The sequence below is a fragment of the Hyperolius riggenbachi genome, chromosome 8 (genome assembly GCF_040937935.1).
Source record: "Hyperolius riggenbachi isolate aHypRig1 chromosome 8, aHypRig1.pri, whole genome shotgun sequence".
NCBI lineage: Eukaryota > Metazoa > Chordata > Amphibia > Anura > Hyperoliidae > Hyperolius > Hyperolius riggenbachi.
Window position 1 is genome coordinate 200,706,694 of NC_090653.1, and position 23,725 is coordinate 200,730,418.

The following is a 23,725-nucleotide window of genomic DNA, read 5'->3' on the forward strand; positions in this document are numbered from 1 at the left end:
AAGGGGTGAAGACATATGGAAATGGGGTGTGGAACATATTTGCTAAGTGATATTGAGATAAAACTATGTGCATTATTTACATTTTAGATCGGAAGCAGTGGTAGTTCGGGAACCAGATACAATAGCCTAGGTTAGATTACATGCTTGTTTGAAGTTAACTTTTAAAATGTGTTTATCCACTTGAGGACCACAGTGTTAAACCCCCCTAAAGACCAGACCTTTTTTTGTAAAATAGGCCACTGCAGCTTTAAGGCCAAGCTGCAGGGCCGCACAGCACACAAGTGATTCCTCTCCCCCCTTTTCTCCCCACCAACAGAGCTCTCTGTTGGTGGGGTCTGATCGCCCCCCAGGTGTGTTTTTTTTTTTTTACATAAATATTTATTTCTTTATTTTGTTAATATTTTTAACAATTTTTTTATTTACTTCCTCTTCCCCCTCCCTCCCCCCGCCAGCCAATCAGCGTGATCGGCTGTCATAGGCTTCAGCCTATGACAACCGATCACCTCCATAGCAACAGAGGGGACAGCCATGTCACACGACTGTCCCCAGTACAGCGCTACTGCAGATCGCAGCGCTGTGTTTCGCCGTCTAACAGTCTCCCGAGTGGCTCTGCCCACCAAGCAAGGGATGCGCGCGCAGCCTGCCCGTGATCTCCTGCAAAACAGAGCCCCAGGACTTTACGTCGGTCGGTGTTGGGCAGTCCTGGGGCTGCCACCGCGGCCATGCCAACCGGCTTGACGCGGTCGGCTAGTAGTTAATATTACTAAGGTTGGAGACTGCCAAACTGATTTACATAGCCATAGAGTTACAGAGGAGGAATAGGAATGAGGAGGTGCCTGTTGTAGATGAGATGAGATCATCATAGATTGCATATATGATATTGTCTAATCTGTGGAGAAATCAGAATAGAGAGAGCATTATAAGCCACAGTTAAAAACTTCCAATGTATACTTTGTTTGATGAGCAACCAGTGAATGGACAGTGAATGGACTGACAGAGATGAGTAGCATCTGAAGAGCAGAAGGAAATATGGGGGTGAAGAAGCAGAATCCAGTATGATGAGAACATACCAGCTGATTGATTGGTAGACCTCATGGTGTTGCAGTAGTCTACTCAGGATATGATGGCAGCATGGACTAGCATTTTATTTGCAAGAATACTTGGAAATGACAGGAGGCAAGTAACTTGTTAAAAGGAACTTAAACTGAGAGGGATATGGATGTTTCCTTTTAAACTACACCAGTTGCTTGTCAGTCCTTATGATCTCATTGGCTGCAGTAGTGGCCGAATCACACACCTGAAACAAGCATGCAGCTAATCCAGTCTGACTTCAGTCAGAGCACCTGATCTGCATGCTTGTTCAGGGGCTGTGGCTAAAAATATTAGAGACACATGAATAGCAGGAGAATCAGGCAACTGGTATTATTTTAAAAGGAAAAATCCATATCCTTCTCAGTTTAGCGTCACTTTAATGTGAGGTTTGATTGAGAGTGTTGAATCAAATATTACTCCTAAGCAAAAAGTCTGATGAACTGAAGTTATTGAGGCCAAAATTAATTGTAATGCCAGGTAAAGCCGAATTAGAAAGTGGATACATTACAATATTTGTTTTGTTTTTATTAACTGCTTCAGGACTGTGCTATTAAAAAAAATGTTGTGATTAATCTTTGAAAAAAAAGTCCAAAATTCTTTGCCTTCTTCCTTATTGAATATAAGTAACTTTTTTTGTATTTAACTTAAAGGGGAACAGAAGTAAGAGGTATACGGAGGCTGCCATATTTATTTCCTTTTAATCAATACCAGTTGCCTGGCAGCCCTGCTGATCCTCTGCCTCTAATACTATTAGCCATAGCCCCTGAACAAGCATGCAGCAGATCAGGTGTTTCAGACTTTAAAGTCAGATCTGACAAGACTAGCTGCATGCTTGTTTCTGGTGTTATTCAGATACTACTGCAGAGAAATAGACCAAGTAGCCATTTGTTTGTTAGCTTCTAGTTTATCCAATCGGATTGCCTTTTTACAGTTTTCGTGGCATTCCTTTTATTTATTTTTGTTATGCAGATGCAGTTCCCTCTTACTTTATGGCCCTAAAGGCATTTTTTTACATTTAATCATGCACAGCAGGTATTACTAAGATATTGTCTGAAGTCCCTTTCTGTTGCCCTGTGTAAACAAGGGCTATTATTGATGCCAATGAGCTACACAAAAAACTAGCAAAACACATTATTTGACTAAGGAAACACAGCTGATTGCATTTCAATGCTGAAGAGTCGAATGGGTCATTACTTCTGTTTGTTTTGCAGCTGAATTAAGCAGATTTTACATCAGACAGTCATTGCTGCTGTTTAGAAGTTCAGCCTCTAGACTGAAAATAAGAATATGTAACTCAGTTCTATGTTACTAATGTTCCATATACCATTAGTACTACATATACAATTTAATAATTCATAAATGGGTATTTTAGTTCACGTTAGCATTAAACAAGAATGGGACATTGCCTGTGAAAAGAGACAGACTGAAAAAATGAACTAACGTATCAAAGAGTAGGAGAGGTGTAGAATGATGTAAGAGGGAATGGGATCTAGTTAGCAGCCTAGTAAGTTTGACCTTAGAGATTACAGAAGGTGTTTTTGTTTGTTTTTTTATTTTTGTTTTTTTATTAGATGAGCAAAACAACAAATGAGGGGAAGAAGCTGATAAGAAATAATAGGTTGTACACTTAAGGTATGTTTATTATTAATAATATTATATTTGAAGTATACTGCAGTTTTGTCAGATGAGATTAGAGATGTTAGATGAAGAGTTGAAGGATGGAAAAGACTTTCAACAGTATTAAAAATCTGTTTTGGTGGATGTGATTCCTGTAGTAGGTACCCAGGGTCACCTAAATGTAAGCAGAAAGACGCCTAATGGTGCAGTTCCGTTAGGTATTTGGATAGTGTATAAGCAGTGTAATTTATACTCACAAAGGTGAGATTCAGGTCCCTGCAACTACCGTTTAAGCCTGTGGGGAAATAACCATCACTGCTCAATGCTCCAGGTCAAAACAGGAATCTGTATGGTCGCTCTCCTTGAGATCTTTATAGCTTTAAACTGTAAAGCTAACACCTCTTGTGGAGGTCTAAACTAAATTATAGTAGTGGGTTTAGATGTATGACAATTTGGCATATGAGAGACAAAAAGTGAGATTGGTATGTTGTTGGCAGAGTAATTATTCACTGCTGCTGCATACATTTGGAGACAAAAAAAATGCTTGATGTATTATCAACACCCAAGACTGCACCCAAAACTTGGTATCACTATGAAACATAACCCAATAAGGCATAACCACAAAGTTTGAACAAAACCTCGGTACTTATTTTTTTGGACATGCTACTCTACGCCTGACAGTGTTTTTCAGTGTAGCCTAAAAGTATGAACTGTGTATAGTAATTTATATTGAATTGGGCTTTTATTTCCCATTCCATGTTACTTTTAAGCTGTTGAACAAATGCCTCAATACACTGACCTTTCTCTCTCTTTTTTTTTTTTTTTTCAAAGCTATTAATTTAAAAACATAACACACTGTATGACTATTTATGTACTTCTACTGTGAATGTGCCGATACTTCCACTTCCACACTTTAAAGGACAACTGAAGTGAGATGGATATGGAGGCTACCATATTTAATTTACTTCTAAACAATACCAGTTGTTTGGCGGCCCTACTGATCTTTTTGGCTTTAGCAGTGTCTGAATAATGCCAGAAACAAGCATGCAGCTAATCTTGTCAGATCTGACAATAATGCCAGAAACACCTGATCTGCTGCATGCTTGTTTAGGGTCTATTACTAAAAGTATTGGAGGAAGAGAATCAGCAGGGATGCCAGGCAACTAGTATTGCTTAAAAGGAAATAAATAGGGCAGCCTCCATATACCTTTCTCTTCGGTTGCCCTTTAAGACTATTCACAGGTAATTTTATGTCCTGGATTTGGTGGTATCACAACCAACATAAGGAAAAATACGTGCCTATTAGATTGCCAAATAACACTTAATCTTTAGTTTTCATTTTTGTATTTTTTTACAATCTTCAGTTATTGAGAACCACTGTGTATGAGCAAACATGAAAACACCAATTTGATAATACAGTATATAAAAGAAAAGAAAATTGGCTGGGTGCAGCTAAGAGACAGATGTTGCATGTTGAGATGCTTGTGACCTTAAAGGAAACAAAAAAAAAAAGGACACACAGAGAGCCCAATATAGTAAAGTAGTTTAGCAGAAAAATAAAAATAGCAATGCTAAATGAGTATTTAGTAGTAAATGGTTACTCACAAATTAAAGAGAAATCACCATCAGTGCATTTAGGGGGAGTGTACCCAATTGGGTAAGTGGATCTCCGTCAGCCCTGGTTGCTGAAAATTTTATATATATATATATATATATATATATATATATATATATATATATATATATATATATATATATATATATATTACAATTAAATATCAATCATCTCCAAAGAAATGAAATGATATAGAAATAATTCTAAGAGGCAGTCAGGTGTCTTTTGGCCAATGAAGCAGGCTAGGAGGCAGGAGCACCTCTTTCTTAGTAGAGGAATTCCTAATTAACTGTCCTTAACTGGCCCAAATGCACTAATTACTGACCCTAAGAAGTGGGTGTAGCTCACAAAAATGTGTGCTTAATAGATGGAGCTTTTTGGGTGAATGCCAAGTGTGATTTCATTGGAGGCAAGACCAACACCACCCGTGTTAGGCTTTTTCATAATTTTATTGCACTGGTCTCCTTTGACTTTTCCTGTAATAATTGTAGAATATTAGACAAATAAAGATATGTGTTATTTAGTGGGTCGTTACATGGATGATCACAACAGGACTGAACAGAATGTTTCCTGATCTGTGCATGTATTTCTTTATAGTTCTTTAAATGATTTGTAACATGTATAGTATTTTTCTTCAGCTGTGTTGAAGAATACCGTCTAGCACCTGATGGGAGATCGTGCATAATGTTGTCAGATATTTGTGACGGCTTGAAGTGTTTCCGACCTGACAGTCATTTGAATGATACGTTGTTTGGGGAAATGCTACATGGATTTGACAACAAGACGCAGAGAGTCAATCAAGGCCAGGTTTTCCAGATGAGTTTCAGGTAAGACCAAATATTCATATACACAATTTAAAAAAGCTAAACATTTCTCATTAGATGTAACTGTATGTCCATTTCAGTACTTGCAATGCTAGTGCATTCTGCTTTAAAATTATATAACAGATAGCACTAATTAAACAATTTTTGCTGTAATTTTATTTTATTAAAAGGTATCTATTGTTTTACAGTTTTCTACCCATTATGCTTTACTGCACTTGCCAGGAAGTTTAAACTTTTCTTCTTTGTGACAGCGCAAAAAGAAGACTGTTATAACGTATGGCAGAACACACCCATATTTTAATCTTTATAAATTACTTTCTGTTTAAAGGGGGCAACATTTTGCTTTGTTGTGATTTTTATACAGAGCTTTTAAGAACCTTACAGTCCATGACATTAAAGCCTGTTGATTCTGAATCTCCATAACTGTTCTGGGTACTTTGTATAGAAACAAGCTACACAAATAGTGAAAATCTCCACAAATAAAGGCAGTTCTAAGTAAACAGCTCAGCCTACTGTAAAACTTCCCAAAATACCTTACTATTTGTCCTGACAACTACTCCAAAATCAAAAATTGCAGTGAAAGGTCCTCTGCTGGAAGTAATAAGTAAAGTAATTCCTGACAAAGGTTATACAATTTCTCTGCTCTGTTTGTTCATATGAAAGAAGACATTTTGCCTGACTTCAACTAGCAAAACACTGTTAGAATAAAATATACTTATTTTGGTTGAAGTTTATTAAGACAATGGGCTTGATTCACAAAGCCGTGCAAACTGTTTAGCACGGGTGTGCTAAACAGTTAGCACGTGAAGTGCCGTACGCGGACTTTTGCGCTCGCAAAGTGCCGCAATTCAGGCGATCGCGGACTTTTGCGCGCGTAATTTGCCGTGATTCGCGGCACTCTGCACGCGCAAATGTCCGCGACCGCACGAAACGCGCCAAATTGCGTGCGCAAAAGTCCGCGATCGGCACTTCACGTGCTAATTGTTTAGCACGCCCGTGCTAAACAGTTTGCACGGCTTTGTGAATCAAGCCCAATGTGTATTTATAAAATCACAAAGCCCTTTTCCTTTGAAAATTTAGTATTAACTATTGAAGGAATGGGAAATATTTCTCTGCAGTGTGTAAAGTAACAGGGGGATTTTCTTTTTTCAGTATTTAAGTATAAATTATTTAGTTAATGTTTGCCATGTTGGGAAATATTACCTTCTCCTTATTTTACATTCTGCTGGTAAGGTTATTTAGTAATGAATTTTTTTCCCTCTGTGAAAGAAGCAGGAACATCACCTGGCCTGAACTTTAAAAAGTAGTCTGTGACATCCTAGCCTAGGCTAAGCATTATTGGAGGGTGGCGATACACACAAATATACAGCAGTATATTGATACAATAAGCATTTCTGATGCTGAAACCAGGAATATTAAAGTAAAAAATGGGTATCCTAAATAATATATTACATTCTACTACATGTTATTACTGTTTTTCTTTAAATAACGCCTGGTATTGATCATCAAAGGACAGCTGAGGTGAGAGCTAATTCTGTTTAACTAACCTGTGGGTTCTTCAAGCCCCCCCCCCCCCCCCCAATCTGCCAGGTCCCTCATTGTGGTTCCGATCCACTCCAATGTGCTGTTACTCCCCTCCAACAGATATGTCACGCACCTCCAAAAATCTCACTGTAATTGCTTGCTGTGCCTTTGCTACTCTCGTGCTCTGTCCTGCTCGGTCTTGTGTCACTTCTGGCAATCGCCTCTCTTGCGATTGCGTTCCCACTTTGGTTCTGTTGTTGTGTGTTCACCGTCGCTGGGTGGCGACTAGATTGGTGGACACACATTTATTCTGTCTCTGTGCTCTCTCTCTTTTAGGGCTATCCAGCCCTACATTGCTTCAACTCGTGCAATTCCCATCTGGCATCTGTGGCAGTACAGAGGCTGAGTCTGTCTGTACTCCACAGCTCCATCTGCCGGTGGGAATCTCCCTCTACAGGTGCATAACACCATAGCTGGGTTATATATATTACAGCTTGTGGAGGATTTCCGTAGTGTCGGCGCGCGTCCTGTGCGCTGACCACGGAAATAAATCCCGCAAACGTTACAGAATGACCAGCCAAACCGATATTCCCAGTGTAGAGGGAATGTTCGATTTCTTTTAGATTTCATTGCCCAAGGCAAAAGCATATGTGGATCCTATTATAGGTAGGATTATACATTATATTAAAGCAGTAAAGAAATCTATACATGTTCCTGAGCCCAACCCATATGAATGTTACCTTGATACAGGGTTGTATGAGCCTCCATTTGCTCCCTGGGAGTTTGGAGCTTTGATTGAGGAGTTTGAATTTGATTGGAAGGCGTTTTGTGATTTCTACATTGCAAAAAGCGAAGTGATTCTTAATTCTTGTCTTGATTCAGTGTACACTTTGACTCTGATGAGTGTGATGAATGTGTTGTGGATATGGTGATTTGTGTGTGGCAGACGATTTTGGATGAATTGCACACACACCAACCAATTGATTCCAATAAATAGACACCATTATCAGATGATTGTTCCTGCCTTTCTGGGGTAAAGCAAGTGAGTTTAGACGCTGTGCGACCCGAAATGAATGGGTGTACCTCGATTGTGGACACCTGTGTGAATTCTGGTAGATTCTCGTCTGCTTGTGTGAACTTTGAGTCTGTGCGATCTGATGCCTGTTTCTCAGATGATCCTGCTATGGGGAAAATTCCTAAACTAGGCCGCCTCAAGAGTAATGTTAAAATGACTAATAAAGTGTCTCCGGTTGTTGTCACAACTTCTTCTGCAAATATATCTATGTCTCACTCTGTTCACACCTGTAAATGCATGTTGCCTGATGACAGTTGCTCCAGCGTTTTGTCCTGAACACTTTGCAGTCCTGTCCACAGATTGCGGAGGTTTGCGCTCTGGAAGCGTCAGTTTCGCAACCTAAGGCGATCTTGGTTTCGCAAATTTTGCGTTCTGACTCCTCAGATTCTACATTGTTAGTCGAGTCTAAGGGTGAGACAGCGCTTTGGTTTTGCGAATCTGATATTGAGGGATCTTTGCCTTGTCCAGAGAAGGTTTCTGTGAGCCTGCTCTGTGCCATGAATGAAACCATGATGTCTACTCGCACTGATATTTGTGAGTCCCTTTCTTGCTCTGAGGATAGTTCTGACTCTCCACCCTGTACTCTGGATGAGTCAATATTACCTTGCATAAAATCTCCTGCAGTGACCCTAGAGGCTCGTCTAGGTATTGCTACTATTCTCACCTGTTTTTCTGCTATTTTTGAATTGCAGTCTAGTTTGACTGCTATGCAGAATTCTGCGTGCAGTGAGATTGGAGTTAGGAAGTCAGTGTGTGTTCCAGTAGATATTCCTGTGCATCCTGTTCTTAATGATGAAATTCAGTCTCAGCATATGGTAGAACCATTCCTGGGACATCTGCCCTGTCTGCAGAAGGTATTTGTTGTTCGGCCCTGTAACATGGATAGTTCAGAATCCCTGTCAGAAAACTTGAAAAATGATATTTCTGAGGTCTTGTTTGATGTTTTAGAGGTTTCCAAGTTCCTCCCAAAGAGTGCAGAACTTTTAGGAGATGCCTCCTGCCCCCTAGATCTGTCTGAGGTATTGCCCACTTCAGTAGGCATTATTGCCCACCTCAGTAGGCATTGCCATTATGCTGACTACATTTGCAGCTCTTGTGGAGCTTCAGTCATGCGTACTCAATGATGAGTTTTGGTTAGATACAATTATAGTCACAGAAACTTCTAAGTCTGAGTCCAAGTCTTCTTTTGGAAGACCTGTGACCACTACTCATGATGATTTTCTGCCCGGTCCTAGTTTTGGTCTTGTCGTGTCGGACTCTGAGGTTGGCAGTTCCCCGACATGTCCTGAGGTTTCTCCTGTGCTAGTGTACCCCGATGTGCTCTGTGACCCAGAAAGCCCAAGTGTGCCTCGGTTACCAGCATGCTCAGATGCTTCCTCGGTGGAGACATGTTCTGATATTGCCTGCCTGCCTGCATGCATGCCCAGAAGTGGTCCCTGACAGCCCTGATCTTGATGGCTGTCCTGGTAATCCTGAATCCGGAATGATCATAGGTTCCATAGGGGTTCTTGGTAGTTCTCCATGTGAGCCTGGTGGGCGTTCTGGCCTCTTGGGATCTCTGCGGAGCTTCGAAGTGTTCTGGGAGATTCTGGGAGAAATTTGTCTTGGTGACCTGGATGGGATCAACAGTGGCTTCTCTGTTGAAAGGGACACTTCAAATAGGTATTGTGGCAGGTTTGGTATTTTTGGACGCTCCCTGGAAGGTGGTGGGTATTGCCTGGAGGGTGTCGATGGGTTCTTCTCTGGCATTCACAGTTCTGATGGGTGTTACGCTGAGACTTGTAGTACTGATGGGCATGTGTCGGTGGCTTCTGCTTCTGACGAGGTCGGTTTCGGGAGGATTGAATCTGGATTTGGGCCTTGTCGGGCTGACCCGACCTTCATGAGTCTTCTGTTACATTTTTTTGGAAACGTCAGTTTTGAGATACGTCTGGAATCCGTCCCTAGAGGGGGGGGGGGTACTGTAACGATCTGCTAAGCTGTCTGCACAGGCAGACAGCTGATTGACCATTCCTTAAGTCTGAGGGCTGCAGGTCTCTGGAAAAGAGACCTGTCTTCACTTTGCAAGTTTCAGACCTGCTCTGCTGCTGAGGAATTTGCATATACAGTACTTGTCATGCAAATTGCCTAGTTGTCTCCTTTGAAGGCTTGCAGTATAAATACCATGTTTTCCCAGAGTCCTTTGCTGGTCATGAAGGTTTGTTCCTGCAAACACTCCTAGAGTGTCAGCCTTGCTGTCATTTGCTAAGATTATCTTAGAGTAATTCCTGGGGACTGCACTAGGCATCCCTTCTAGTGCAGTCAGATTGTATTATTTGTATTGCCTTGTTCTCCCTTTCTGTCTCGATTGCCTTGTCGCCAGCGGCGGTCAACAGGGAATTGTTCTGTCTGTCTGGGAGTGTAGGCCAGAGCTGCGGTTGCTACTGGTTGCTCCATCTGTCTGGATTGCATTAGCCCTAGTGATAGTGGCAGTGCTTCCTTCTGTATTCTGCCTTAGGGGTGCTAACCAGAGCAGCGGTTGCTACTGGTAGCCCCATCTGTTTGTCTGTCTGGATTGCATTCGCCCTACTGGTAGTGGCAGTGCTTCCTTCTGTATTCTGCCTCAGGGGTGCTAACCAGGGCAGCAGTTGCTACTGGTAGCCCCATCTGTTTGTCTGTCTGGATCGCATTCGCTCTAGCGGTAGCAGCGGTGGTTCCTTCTGAACTCTGTCTAGGAGTGTAGGCCAGAGCTGCAGTTGCTGCTGGCTGCTCCTTCTCTCTGTCTTGTCTTGTTCGAACGCTTGCTGTAGGCTCGGTGAGGTAACCGTTTAGCAAGCGTTCGCGTTCTCTATTTCGTGTTTGTGTGTCATTGGTTAGTTAGGGTGGCACGCTTATCACTGGGCGCCTAACGCCCGGTGATCGTGCTTAAACGCGTTCGCTGTTGTGAATGAGTGCGGTGTTCGCGTTTAGTTAGCGTTTGTTATTTTCCTTATTGTTCTTGCTTGCTGTGCCTTTGCTACTCTCGTGTTCTGTCCTGCTCGGTCTTGTGTCACTTCTGGCAATCGCCTCTCTTGCGATTGCATTCCCACTTTGGTTCTGTTGTTGTGTGTTCACCGTCGCTGGGTGGCGACTAGATTGGTGGACACACATTTATTCTGTCTCTGTGCTCTCTCTCTTTTAGGGCTATCCAGCCCTACATTGCTTCAACTCGTGCAATTCCCATCTGGCATTTGTGGCAGTACAGAGGCTGAGTCCGTCTGTACTCCACAGCTCCATCTGCCGGTGGGAATATCCCTCTACAGGTGCATAGCACCACATCTGGGTTATATTTATTACACGCTTGTGGAGGATTTCCGTAGTATCGGCGCGCGTCCTGTGCGCTGACCACGGAAATAAATCCCGCAAACGTTACAGGGACCTATTAGACTGCAGGGGGCTGGAAGAAGCCCCAGCTAAGTTAAACAGAATTTCTTGCTCTCACTATTCTCACTGTTTTCAAGCAAGCATTTTCTGATTTGCAGAGTCACACAGCTTCTCATCTGATGGTTGAGCAGTAGTAACTAAGGTAGTCAATGAGATGCAAATAATTCCAAGCTGATGCAGGATTATGCAAATTGAATATGCAAATGTATGCATCTTGAAATTGCCCAATCAAACCTTGCCAAGATGGAATTAGTCTGGTCCATTTTGAAGATGTATATATTTTTATGCAAAATTTGGATTATCTTGAACCAACTCGGGATTATTTTTATCTCATTGACCAAACCTAGTAGTAACTATTTTTTATGAATTTCTGAAGCTGCATATTGCATATTGTGACACATTCTTATTCATATCCTCTTTCCATGGCCTTTCCAAACTACTTCTGGTCTTAAGACTTCTGGAGATCATAAGTATGTTTACAAAATTAGCATTTATTTAATGTTAATGCTCGCTAATAAGTGCAAAAAAAGCTTGTATTGTGCCTATGCCTAGAGGAAGAATAGTTTTTCAAGTTATTACAAAGCAACCTGGCTTTATTTTTAAAATATCTCATTGAGTGCTTATATAGTACATTGTTACAAAATCACATTCAAAAACTTATTAAACTTTTACCAACCCATACTGTTGCTCTTTGTGCTAAGGTTTGGTATGTACCATCATGCAGTTTTGTTAAATCCTGTTGAACTTGATTGGCAGGGGTTTTTTTTGTGTGTTTTTTTACCAAACTAACTATGTAACCATCATGCTAAGTGTTTATAATTCTGAATAATGTTGTTTCATTTTTGAATACGGCAACATTACTCTGCATTCCATTACCAGACAATGGCTTCAATTCATCAAAGGGTGTTCGATAACAAAATCCCAGTCCTTAAAATACAGCATTCGGGAGAGGCGCATGCGCGACGCCGGCGTGACTGGATGCAGTCTCGCTGAGCTCCGTGACTGACCGGGAACTTATCGGCAAACTACTGCATTTCTGGCCGTGCTGGGCTAACCCCTAGTAGCCCAAAGCCTCTGGGATATGTCAGAGCAGAAGAAGATTAAGAAAAAGAACAAATCCGCGCATCCTGAGGGCCCGCTCCCGAAGCTCCTTGCACGTCAGCAGAAGGACAAGGCCTCAAAGATGGCCGCTGCCTCCTCCTCCCAAGCAAGTAGCGCTTCCCTGGAGGACTCATCCTCTCAGCCTAGCATCTCACCAGGGGAGCAGAAGTCCGATCACTCGGCTCTGCTCAACTCGATCCATAAGCTCCTTAAAAAAGAGCTGAACGCGGCTGTCTCCGCCATCAATGCCCATATCCAGGAACTCGGTGACAGAGTTAATGTCGTGGAACAGAGACTGGACTCCTACGCTGACGCCCTGAAGGAAGATAAGAGCAGGCTGGACGCCCATGACGCTCGCATGGATCAGTTCGAAGCTAGGCAAGAAGATCAAGAAAATCGGGCGCGTCGCTCCAATATTCGCATTAGAGGGCTGTCTGAAACCTATACGGATCTCCGTGCTGTAGCTCTCAACCTATTCACAGCCATGCTTCCACAGGTGGACCAGGCCCTGTTCCGGCTGGACAGGATTCACCGCGCTTTGGGGAAGCCCCGCAATCCTAATCTGCCTAGAGATGTGGTGCTCCGGTTCCACTACCATGAGACGAAGGAACAGATCATGGCTGTGGCCCGTAATCTATCTCCGCTCCCCGGGGTGCCGGACACAGTCCAGCTGTATGCAGACCTGTCACCGCTGACGTTGCAAAAAAGAAGGTCGCTGCGCCCAATATCGCAAGCCTTAATCAATGAGGGTGTCCGTTACTCCTGGGGTTTCCCGTGCGCCCTGCTCTTTACCCTACAAGGAACGGCCCACCGAGTGACCACCGTAGAAGACGGAAAGCACATCCTCCAAGCCGCGAACATAAGGGTGCAGAGCGAGACCTCCACGGAGGCACCCAGAGCCCAACGCCCGGAGAGGGTCTGGCAGACCGTCGGAAGCGGACGGGGATCGGCCCGCAGCTCTCCTTCAGCCTCCCCGAGATAAGTACCTCGAAAGGGGCTTCCCCCTCTCCTCTGATTTAACATTTTATCGATGACTGTGCTGATTTGACTGTGCTGATCTGAGGGTTTTTTATTAGGTCCCTATGGGATACCAGCTTTTTATCCTAGGGATATGATTTTTAGCCATATGTTCCTTATATGAAGTGAGGCTAACCTGACTTGCTTGTTACATAATGCTTCCTGGAGCTTTCTGCAGAAACGGAGTGCCTTTTCCTTTCCTCACAGCTTAAAGAATCTACCCTCATCAGGTCACCAATGCGTACCTCGCAGTGTGAGTGGCATGGTGACCAGGAACTTTAGCTCGTGGCTTCTGGACATATCCGCATCGGTTTGGCTGCAAGATCAGGCAACCCACTATTCCATGCTCTGTGTATTGTTTATTTGGCCTGCTACTGACATTTGCTATCCTATCACAAACCTATAGATCGGCACTGCTCATCACGCATATGTAAAATCCCTGCCTTGTCTCGATTCACGGGAAGTGCTTACAGAATGCTCCCACATACCCAAGATGTCTACAAGATGGGATACTCTACTTTGATATGGCATTGAGAGATTGGAGACAGCTAGCCCACATGCTTTAAACCTGCCTTACTAGCAACCGTTCAGGTTACCCACGGGTAGCTGCATATCATGACCTATAACAGAGATGAATACCATACGCCCTGGGGGGGCATAACCCTTTTCCCCTTTCTCTCCCATCCCCCCTCCTCTAACCCCTCTAACCCCTCCCCCCCCCCCACCCCAACACACCCCCCTTCCCTTTTCCCATACCCTTTCCCCTCAGACCCTCCACCCCAGAGCTCAAACCTAAGCTTCTTTAACTCCGGGCGTTTTAGCAGGGCTAGAAGATTTAAACTCTTTAGTAGCTGCCGCCTTCCCGGTTAAGTGATTCATGTTGTCCTCACAGTTTGGTGGATTTGTGGGAGGAATTGGTTCTCCTTTCCCCCCACAACCCGACCAAGCCTTAACTGGCTTCACACCCAGTTATTGCACAGAACAATTGACTTCTGTGCCTACTCGAATTTTACTGTTGTTGTTAATGTTACTGTTGTTTTGTTACTCATTTATCTCTGCTCATGTTGGGACACTGCTTATTTCTGCCCACTTGTTTGATCACTTCCTTATCATACCATGGATTCCCTGAGGTTAGTCTCTCTTAACATAAGGGGTCTCAATTCCCCTAGCAAGCGAAGGAAAACCTTCATAACCCTGCTCCGGCACAAACCAGACCTTATATGTTTGCAGGAGACACATTTCACTGCCACCTCGTGCCCACGTTACTTTCATAAACATTACCTGACCTTTTACCACTCCCAGGCCACTAAAAAACATAGAGGAACCTCGATTTTTATAAGGAACACACTCCCTCTAGTTGTGGAATCTGTTGACTCAGATCCAGAGGGGCGCTTCGTCTCCATTAAAGGTACCCTAAACAACAAAAATCTCTACCTGATTAACTGCTACCTGCCACCTGAAAAGGCTTTTCGTACCTTCTGTGACCTGCAAAAAAAACTAGAGATTGGTCCCAACACTATTTTTGTTTGGTGTGGGGACTTCAGTTTCACACTGAATGAAAAACTAGACAAGTCCAAGCCTTCCACTGACAAACTCTCCAAAAAGCAACGCATTGCTCTCTCCAGGCTATTAGAAAATAATTTCCTTGTCGACACCTGGCGGGAGCTCTACGACAAAAAAAGGGGATACACTCATTTTTCTGAAATCCACAACACTTATGCTAAAATAGACCATGTACTAGTGACTTCATCCCTAGTTCCCTCATTACAGTACTTAAGGCATATACCCACTAGCCTTTCAGACCATGATATTCTCCTCCTTAGCATAGATCTTCACACCAAACCCCTTAAGCGGCCTTGGTGGAGACTTAATGAGTCCTTGGTTGTTAATCAATCCACCAGACAAGACATAGCAGAACATCTAAATCAATATTTCTCCTCTAATGATGTGAATGATATCTCCCCTGTAACCCTCTGGATGGCCCACAAAGCTGTTATAAGGGGCTTCTTGATAAAAACAGCCTGTACCATAAAGAAACGTTCACTTGAGGAGCTTGACAACCTTCGTTTTAAGCTTCTTCGCCTCCAAAATATCCACCAACAAAATCCCACCCTTTTTACTCTTAAACAAATAAGAGATACCAGGGCCCAGTTAGATGTCCTTCTGGCAAAATCAGCAGAGAAAATGTTAAGATTCACTAAAGCAAGCTATTATAGATATGTTAACAAGCCGGACTCATGGCTTGCTAGAAAATTAAGAAATCAGCAAAGAATAAATACCATATATAAAATCAGGACACCATCAGGCACAATCACAAGCAACCCGGACTCAATCTATGAAGCTTTTCATAAATATTACGCTAATCTTTACAGCAATAAACCTACAGCTTCGAGGGGTGACATTCAAGAATTCCTAGCCTCTTTGAATCTACCCACCCTTACCTCAGATGCTTCTAAGTCCCTAAATAAAGCCTTCTCAGAGGAGGAAGTTGAGGATGTCATTAAAAAGCTTAAACTCCATAAATCTCCAGGCCCAGACGGCCTTAGTGCCTTGTACTACAAAAAGTTCTCAGCTACTCTAATCCCCTACCTAACGAAATGTTTTAATACACTAAGAGTTAAACCCCTAAGCTATCCCGAGTTTCTCGACGCCCACATCTCTATCATTCCTAAGGAAGGTCGGGATCCTTTAAACACCAAAAACTATCGGCCCATAGCCCTCCTCAACCAAGATTATAAAATTCTAACTAGTATTTTAGCTGTCCGACTTAATGCTTTTTTACCATCCTTAATCCAGCGAGACCAGGTGGGCTTTATACCACACAGGCAAGCCTCAGATAACGTCCGTAAAACTCTTAATATACTTCACCATGTATCTCAATCGGGCCAGCAATTGGTCACCCTTGCCTTAGATATCGAAAAGGCCTTTGATACTATATCTTGGACATTTCTGCTGGAGGTCTTGGCTAGGGCAGGTATTTCTGGACCCTTTGCTCACCTGATCAGACAACTTTATTCGTCCCCCCAAGCCCGCCTAAAGCTACCCAGCACTTCATCTACTCCTATAAACATCCAAAGGGGTACACGTCAAGGTTGTCCCCTGTCACCAGCCATTTTCGCCTTGGTCATGGAGCCTTTGGCAGTAGCGATACGCCACAATCCTGACATTCAAGGTTGCAAAATTGGCAAATCAGAATACAAACTAAGCCTATTTGCTGACGATGTGCTATTAACCCTTACCAATCATGCCGTTTCCATCCCAAATTTGCTAAAGCTGCTTAAGCAGTTTGAAGCGCTGTCAGGCTTGGCATTGAACTATGACAAATCTGAGGCAATGTTTAGCAACTTCCCCAGGGGTATGGGCGACTTTATTAGTAGTATTTTCAAATTTAAATATCAACCCCACTACATCAAATACCTAGGGGTTCATATCCCGCATGATACGTTACAAATTTTTAAGTGGAACTATCATCCCTTACTTAAGACTCTCCATAATCTCCTTCTTTCCTGGGCCAGTCATAATATTTCTTGGGCAGGTAGAGTTACTGCTGTAAAGATGACCCTTCTACCCAAAATTATGTACTACTTCCGTACTCTTCCCATCGATGTTCCCAAAAGATCCCTGGCTCCCCTCCAGAACCAGATTTTTAAATTTATATGGGCCAACAAGAAACCCAGAATTAAACAAAACATGATGCTGCTTCATAAAAAAGAGGGGGGTCTTTCAGTCCCAAATCTCCACAAATATTATCTCGCAGCACAATTGGCAATGTTCCCCTCGATTTATGCAGGGGCTCACACCCCTCGTTGGGTAGACTTGGAAAACAGCCTGTTATATCCCATAAGCTGGAGAGGGGCCTTGTGGTCGAATACCGTGGGTTCCACATTAGGCAGCTCAGTGTCTCCTTACACCCAACATTCTCTGAGGCTCTGGAAGAGAGTCAGATTTAAATATCCTCTTCAATCAAGACCCTCCCGGCTGATAGAGTTCCTGGGCAACCCAGACTTTCCAGCAGGGCAGGACGCAGCACAATTCAAATGGTGGGCTCAGAGGGAACTAACATGTCTGCACAAGACACTCATGAAAGGTATAGTCCCTACAAAACGAGTACTTAGTGAGCTTCACAACTTACCGGCTGCTGAACTTTTTAGGGCGCACCAGCTCTATCATTTTATTGCATCATTAGCCAGACCTGGGCAAGAAATCAAGGCAACCTCCTTTGAACTCTTATGCCTCACTGACCCATTACGTAAGGGCACTTTATCTCTACTATATACTATTTTCAACACTAACCCTTCAAATGCTAAATCTCGCTTTCAAGAAGACTGGGAAGCAGACATTGGCATACCGTTTTCTGATGACCAATGGGTTCAATGCTTCGATACATTATCAAAAGGCAGTCTATGTGTAACTGATATGGAGGTTGCCTTGAGAGTATTGCACAGGTCTTACCTTGTTCCTCAGAGATTGCATGCGTTCAACCCAGACAGATCAGCTTTATGCTTCAGAGGTTGTGCCAATACAGGCTCAACCTACCATATATGGTGGTCCTGTCCCATAGTGGCTAAACTATGGAGGAGAGTAATAAGCAAAATCAATTCAACACTCTCACTCCACCTACGAACTGATCCAGCTATATGCCTTCTGGGCTTACAACCTGAAAAGATGCCCCATTCCCAACACAAACTCATACAGTTCATTATGAATGCTACCAAGACCTATATTGCCTCGCAATGGCTCAAGCAGACCTTATCCTTTCAATGTGTACTTGCCCGTATCCATACCACAATGATTAACGAAAAGATTAAAGCCAATCTTTGGGACAGGACTCACCACTTTGAAAAAATCTGGCATCCATGGACCCAGCTGAACTCACCCTTAGGGGTCCAGAGCGCTCTACAGGCATTATAATCCTTCCTACTATTGAGCAGAACCTTGTGGACAAAGAATCCCCCTGAGTCCCAACGTGAGCAGTCAAACTTCTCTCCTGTTAAAATTCTTTTTTTTTCTCTTTGGTTTTTTCTATGCTTTGATTTGCACACCACATAGTCAATAATGCCAGACCTTCTAGTTGCACAGGCTGGGATCTTGACAGGTCCACTTTTTTGTCAAAAGGACTCCACTGGCCTTCTACTGCTATGTTTCTTAGCTACAACTCCGCTCAGTTCGGTCACAATAGACATTATGTACCATTTGAAGTGTCCCAGCCTGCCTCCCTTAAGGACTATCTCTGCCTTTGGCACGTCTGGAAACTGTTAACCCTGATTCTGCTAATTGTGATTCTATGTGATGTATGATAACGTTATCTATTGTTATTTGATGGTTCTTCATTTCTGCCTATGACTTTTATTGCTACTCAATAAAAAAGTTTTGAAACTAAAATACAGCATTCGGTATTTTACACTTCACTGTGCTAATTCATCAATATTTTCACATGTGTGGTAGAGGTTCGTTAAGTTACCGAAGTACTACGGCTTCAGTTCATCAAAGGCTGTTAGATAACAGCAGAGTGGTGCAGAGCAGCTTGGAATGTCTCTGTGTTGTTACAAGCTGATAACAATAAAAGGCATCCAGACATCCCTTTACATGTAAACGTGTTATATTTACTGTTACTTATACTGCCTCTGCTGCTCTGAATCTGTCCATCAGTGTTTCTTAACATTTTACTTATTTGCCACAAGGTAGATAAACTTCCTGGAGACATTACAAATGCCATGCTTGGTGATTTCACCACTTGCATCTTTGCATATTCAAACAGGGACTCAAAGGGTTACACCACCGTTCTCTCTGCTCACTGCCTGGGGGGTCTGGAAGCTTGTGTGGAGAAGCCTGTGTGACCTATCAGCACCTATCAGCCGCACTTGCAGGAGAACAGGGGCTGTTTCTATTGGCTGCCTGCTCCTGCTAATCATGAAAACATTCACACAGAAGGCTTTCGAAGCCTGTAAAGACAGGGGAGAGCTGGAGATAAACACCGAATGTGTGAGCTAATGCGGTAACCTTGATGAATTAACATTTACTGACATTTGCTGACATGTGTTGAGCACATGTCGGTAATTTATCTCATTGCTCTGTCATTTCAGCTTCTCATTCGGTAACAGCTTTGATGAATTAACATTTTCGAAAGTGCTCCGTTAAGTCAGCTGTTTTCAGCATTACCGAATGCGGTAATGCTAGATGAATTGAAGCCAATGAATAAATCTCCCTGGTCCTACTCTTGATTTTCCTTCTTTCTTCTTGGACCATTTTTTCTTTCTTTCCTTTACTCTTTTTTTAATGTACTTTTGTTCTTTCTGCATTATCTCAAGGATCATCCAGATAAACCCAGATGATCGTGTGTGTGTATTTATGTACTTTTTTGCATATAGGTAGTACACTAAACAAGGAAATCATCACCTGTAGTTATATTCTGTCTACTACAAAGCTTTTGGACGTACTTTTGTCCACAGGTCAAGGAGAATACATTTAGATAAATTAAGTGCAATTCCATCTAAGCATGTCATTTTTCTGCCTTAACCACTTGAGGACCGTGGGCTTTACCCCCCTTAAGGACCAGACCCTTTTTTTCCATTCAGACCACTGCAGCTTTCACGGTTTATTGCTCGCTCATACAACCTACCACCTAAATGAATTTTGCCTCCTTTTCTTGTCACTAATAAAGCTTTCTTTTGGTGCTATTTGAATGCTGCTGTGATTTTTACTTTTTATTATATTCATCAAAAAAGACATGAATTTTGTCAAAAAAATGATTTTTTTTAACTTTCTGTGCTGACATTTTTCAAATAAAGTAAAATTTCTGTATACATGCAGCACGAAAAATGTGGACAAACATGTATTAAACATGCATTAATAAAAAAAAAAAACATTCAGCCTATATTGATTGGTTTGGGTAAAAGTTATAGCGTTTACAAACTATGGTGCAAAAGTGATTTTTTCCCATTTTGAAGCATCTATGACTTTTCTGACCACCTGTCATGTTTCATGAGGGGCTAGAATTCCAGGATAGTATAAATACCCCCCAAATGACCCCATTTTGGAAAGAAGACATCCCAAATTATTCACTGAGAGGCATAGTGAGTTCATAGAAGATTTTATTTTTTTGTCACAAGTTAGCGGAAAATGACACTTTGTGACAAAAAAGAAAAAAAAACATTTCCATTTCTGCTAACTTGCGACAAAAAAAATGAAATCTGTCACAGACTCACTATGCTCCTCTCTGAATACCTTGAAGTGTCTACTTTCCAAAATGGGGTAATTTGTGGGGTGTGTTTACTGTCCTGGCATTTTGGGGGGTGCCTAATTGTAAGCACCCCTGTAAAGCCTAAAGGTGCTCATTGGACTTTGGACCCCTTAGCGCAGTTAGGCTGCAAAAAAGTGCCACACATGTGGTATTGCCGTACTCAGGAGAAGTAGTATGATGTGTTTTGGGGTGTATTTTTACACATACCCATGCTGGGTGGGAGAAATATCTCTGTAAATGACAATTGTTTGATTTTTTTTTTACACACAATTCTCCATTTACAGAGATATTTCTCCCACACACCCATAGCATGGGTATGTGTAAAAATACACTCCAAAACACATTATACAACTTCTCCTGAGTATGGCGATACCACATGTGTGGCACTTTTTTGCACCCTAACTGCGCTAAGGGGCCCAAAGTCCATTGAGTACCTTTAGGATTTCACAGGTCATTTTTGTTTCAAGACTACTCTTCACGGTTTAGGGCCCCTAAAATGCCAGGGCAGTATAGGAACCCCACTAATGACCCCATTTTAGAAAGAAGACACCCCAAGGTATTCCGTTAGGAGTATGGTGAGTTCATAGAAGATTTTATTTTTTGTCACAAGTTAGCGGAAATTGATTTTAATTGTTTTTTTCACAAAGTGTCATTTTTCCACTAACTTGTGACAAAAAATAAAATCTTCTATGAACTCACCATACTCCTAACGAAATACCTTTCAGTGTCTTCTTTCTAGAATGGGGTCATTTGTGGGGTTCCTATACTGCCCTGGCATTTTAGGGCCCCTAAACCGTGAGGAGTAGTCTTGAAACGAAATTTCTCAAAATGACCTGTGAAATCCTAAAGGTACTCATTGGACTTTGGGCCCTTTAGTGCAGTTAGGGTGCAAAAAAGTGCCACACATGTGGTATCGCCGTACTCAGGAGAAGTAGTATAATGTGTTTTGGGGTGTATTTTTACACATACCCATGCTGAGTGGGAGAAAGATCTCTTTAAATGGACAATTGTGTGTAAAAAAAAAAATTAAAAAATTGTCATTTACAGAGATATTTCTCCCACCCAGCATGGGTATGTGTAAAAATACACCCCAAAACACATTATACTACTTCTCCTGAGTATGGCAATACCACATGTGTGGCACTTTTTTGCAGCCTAACTGCGCTAAGGGGTCCAAAGTCCAATGAGCACCTTTAGGCTTTACAGGGGTGCTTACAATTTAGCACCCCCCAAAATGTCAGGACAGTAAACACACCCCACAAATTACCCATTTTGGAAAGTAGACCCTTCAAGGTATTTAGAGAGGGGCATGGTGAGTCCGTGGCAGATTTCATTTTTTTTGTCGCAAGTTAGAAGAAATGGAAACTTTTTTCTTTTTCTTTTTTTTTTTTGTCACAAAGTGTCATTTTCCGCTTACTTGTGACAAAAAATAATATCTTCTATGAACTCATTATGCCTCTCAGTGAATACTTTGGGATGTCTTCTTTCCAAAATGGGGTCATTTGGGGGGTATTTATACTATCCTGGAATTCTAGCCCTTCATGAAACATGACAGGGGGTCAGAAAAGTCATAGATGCTTGAAAATGTTTTTTTTTTTATCCAAAACATGTTTGTCCACATTTTTCACGCTGCATGTATACAGAAATTTTACTTTATTTGAAAAATGTCAGCACAGAAAGTTAAAAAAATCATTTTTTTGCCAAAATTCATGTCTTTTTTGATGAATATAATAAAAAGTAAAAATCGCAGGAGCAATCAAATAGCACCAAAAGAAAGCTTTATTAGTGACAAGAAAAGGAGCCAAAATTCATTTAGGTGGTAGGTTGTATGAGCGAGCAATAAACCGTGAAAGCTGCAGTGGTCTGAATGGAAAAAAAGTGGCCGGTCCTTAAAGAGAAACTCCAACCAAGAATTGAACTTTATCCAAATCAGTAGCTGATACCCCCTTTTACATGAGAAAGAGAATGATTTTCACAAACAGACCATCAGGGGGCGCTGTGTGACTAATTTTGTGCTGAAACCCCTCCTACAAGAGGCTCTGAATACCGCGGTACTCCTGGCAAACTGCCACAATGTAACAATGTTCACAGACAGGAAATGGGTGTTTACAGCTGTCTAACAGCTAGAAACAGCTAAATAATCTGCCCACAGTAACAATGTCACCATGTAATAAATGTCAGAATGTGAATCTGGGAGAGGAAAGATTTTACAATGAGCAAACACTGACTAAATTATTTATACATAATTATTGTAAAAATGAAGCACTTTTTTTATTAAATTATTTTCACTGGAGTTCCTCTTTAAGGGGTAGAAAGCCCTAGGTCCTCAAGTGGTTAAAGTACTGCCTGTGGTATGCCTCCACTGCTATTGTTTTTATTATTGAGTAAAATACATTTCCAGCTAATGGTGGTTCTGTGCTTTTCCCAAAGGAGTGCAGCGCTGCAAATGGTAGCCCATCTCTGTGGCTAATAAATATGTCAGATAATAAGTAGCATTGCTCAAATATTCTTCTGTTTGACTCTTGGAAAGTTGGGCGGAGTAGGTCCAAATATTGTATCTGAACAACACTAAAGAAAATACTAATAAATATTTCAGATCATACGTAGCCTTGCTTATATACTCTTCTGTTTGAATCATGGAAAGTTGGGCTTAATTGGTCCAAATATTGTAACTGAACAGCATCTGCAGATCCCATACACACCTTGTTTAATGGACATTCATCTGCAGATCAGACAATTATCTGCCGATCTGAAGATCCAACCTGGTGGATCTGATCTACAGATAATTGTCCGTTAAACAAGGTGTGTATGAGATCTGCAGATGCTGTTCAGATCTGCAGATATCATAGACTATGAATGCGTTTTGCAGGAATGGATCTTTTGCAGGAACAGATCTTTTGCAGATACTGATCTGTTGCATGTGTACAGCATCTTTGTGTGCAGCATCTTGCAAAGATTTTTATCTGATGAGGAGTTCAGCTCCATAGAAAAGATTGTGTAGAGTATGGCTCTCATACTACATGAAAGGGGGTAAAATTGGTCTGTGATCTTTCATTTTCCAAAGACTTTTATCTGACGTGTGTACCCACCTTTACATTGGAACTCCACTACATGTCTCAAATAAAGGAAAAGGAATGATTTACATCATTGCGAGGTTGCTTGATTCTGTACGCATGATTTGAAGGATATAAAATTTAAATATTACTGAAGTCCATGGA

At 42.0% G+C, this 23,725-nt stretch overlaps 1 protein-coding gene across 3 annotated transcripts in view; it reads left to right on the forward strand.

Annotated features, from left to right (window-relative positions):
• Positions 1-23,725, forward strand: part of ASTN2 (astrotactin 2) — an 818,428-nt gene that overhangs the window by 484,500 nt on the left and 310,203 nt on the right. For all 3 annotated transcript variants that reach the window (XM_068248102.1, XM_068248105.1, XM_068248104.1), the window contains exon 12: positions 4,963-5,151. In XM_068248102.1, coding sequence (XP_068104203.1) covers positions 4,963-5,151 — 189 coding nt within the window. The remainder of the gene's footprint in view (positions 1-4,962; positions 5,152-23,725) is intronic.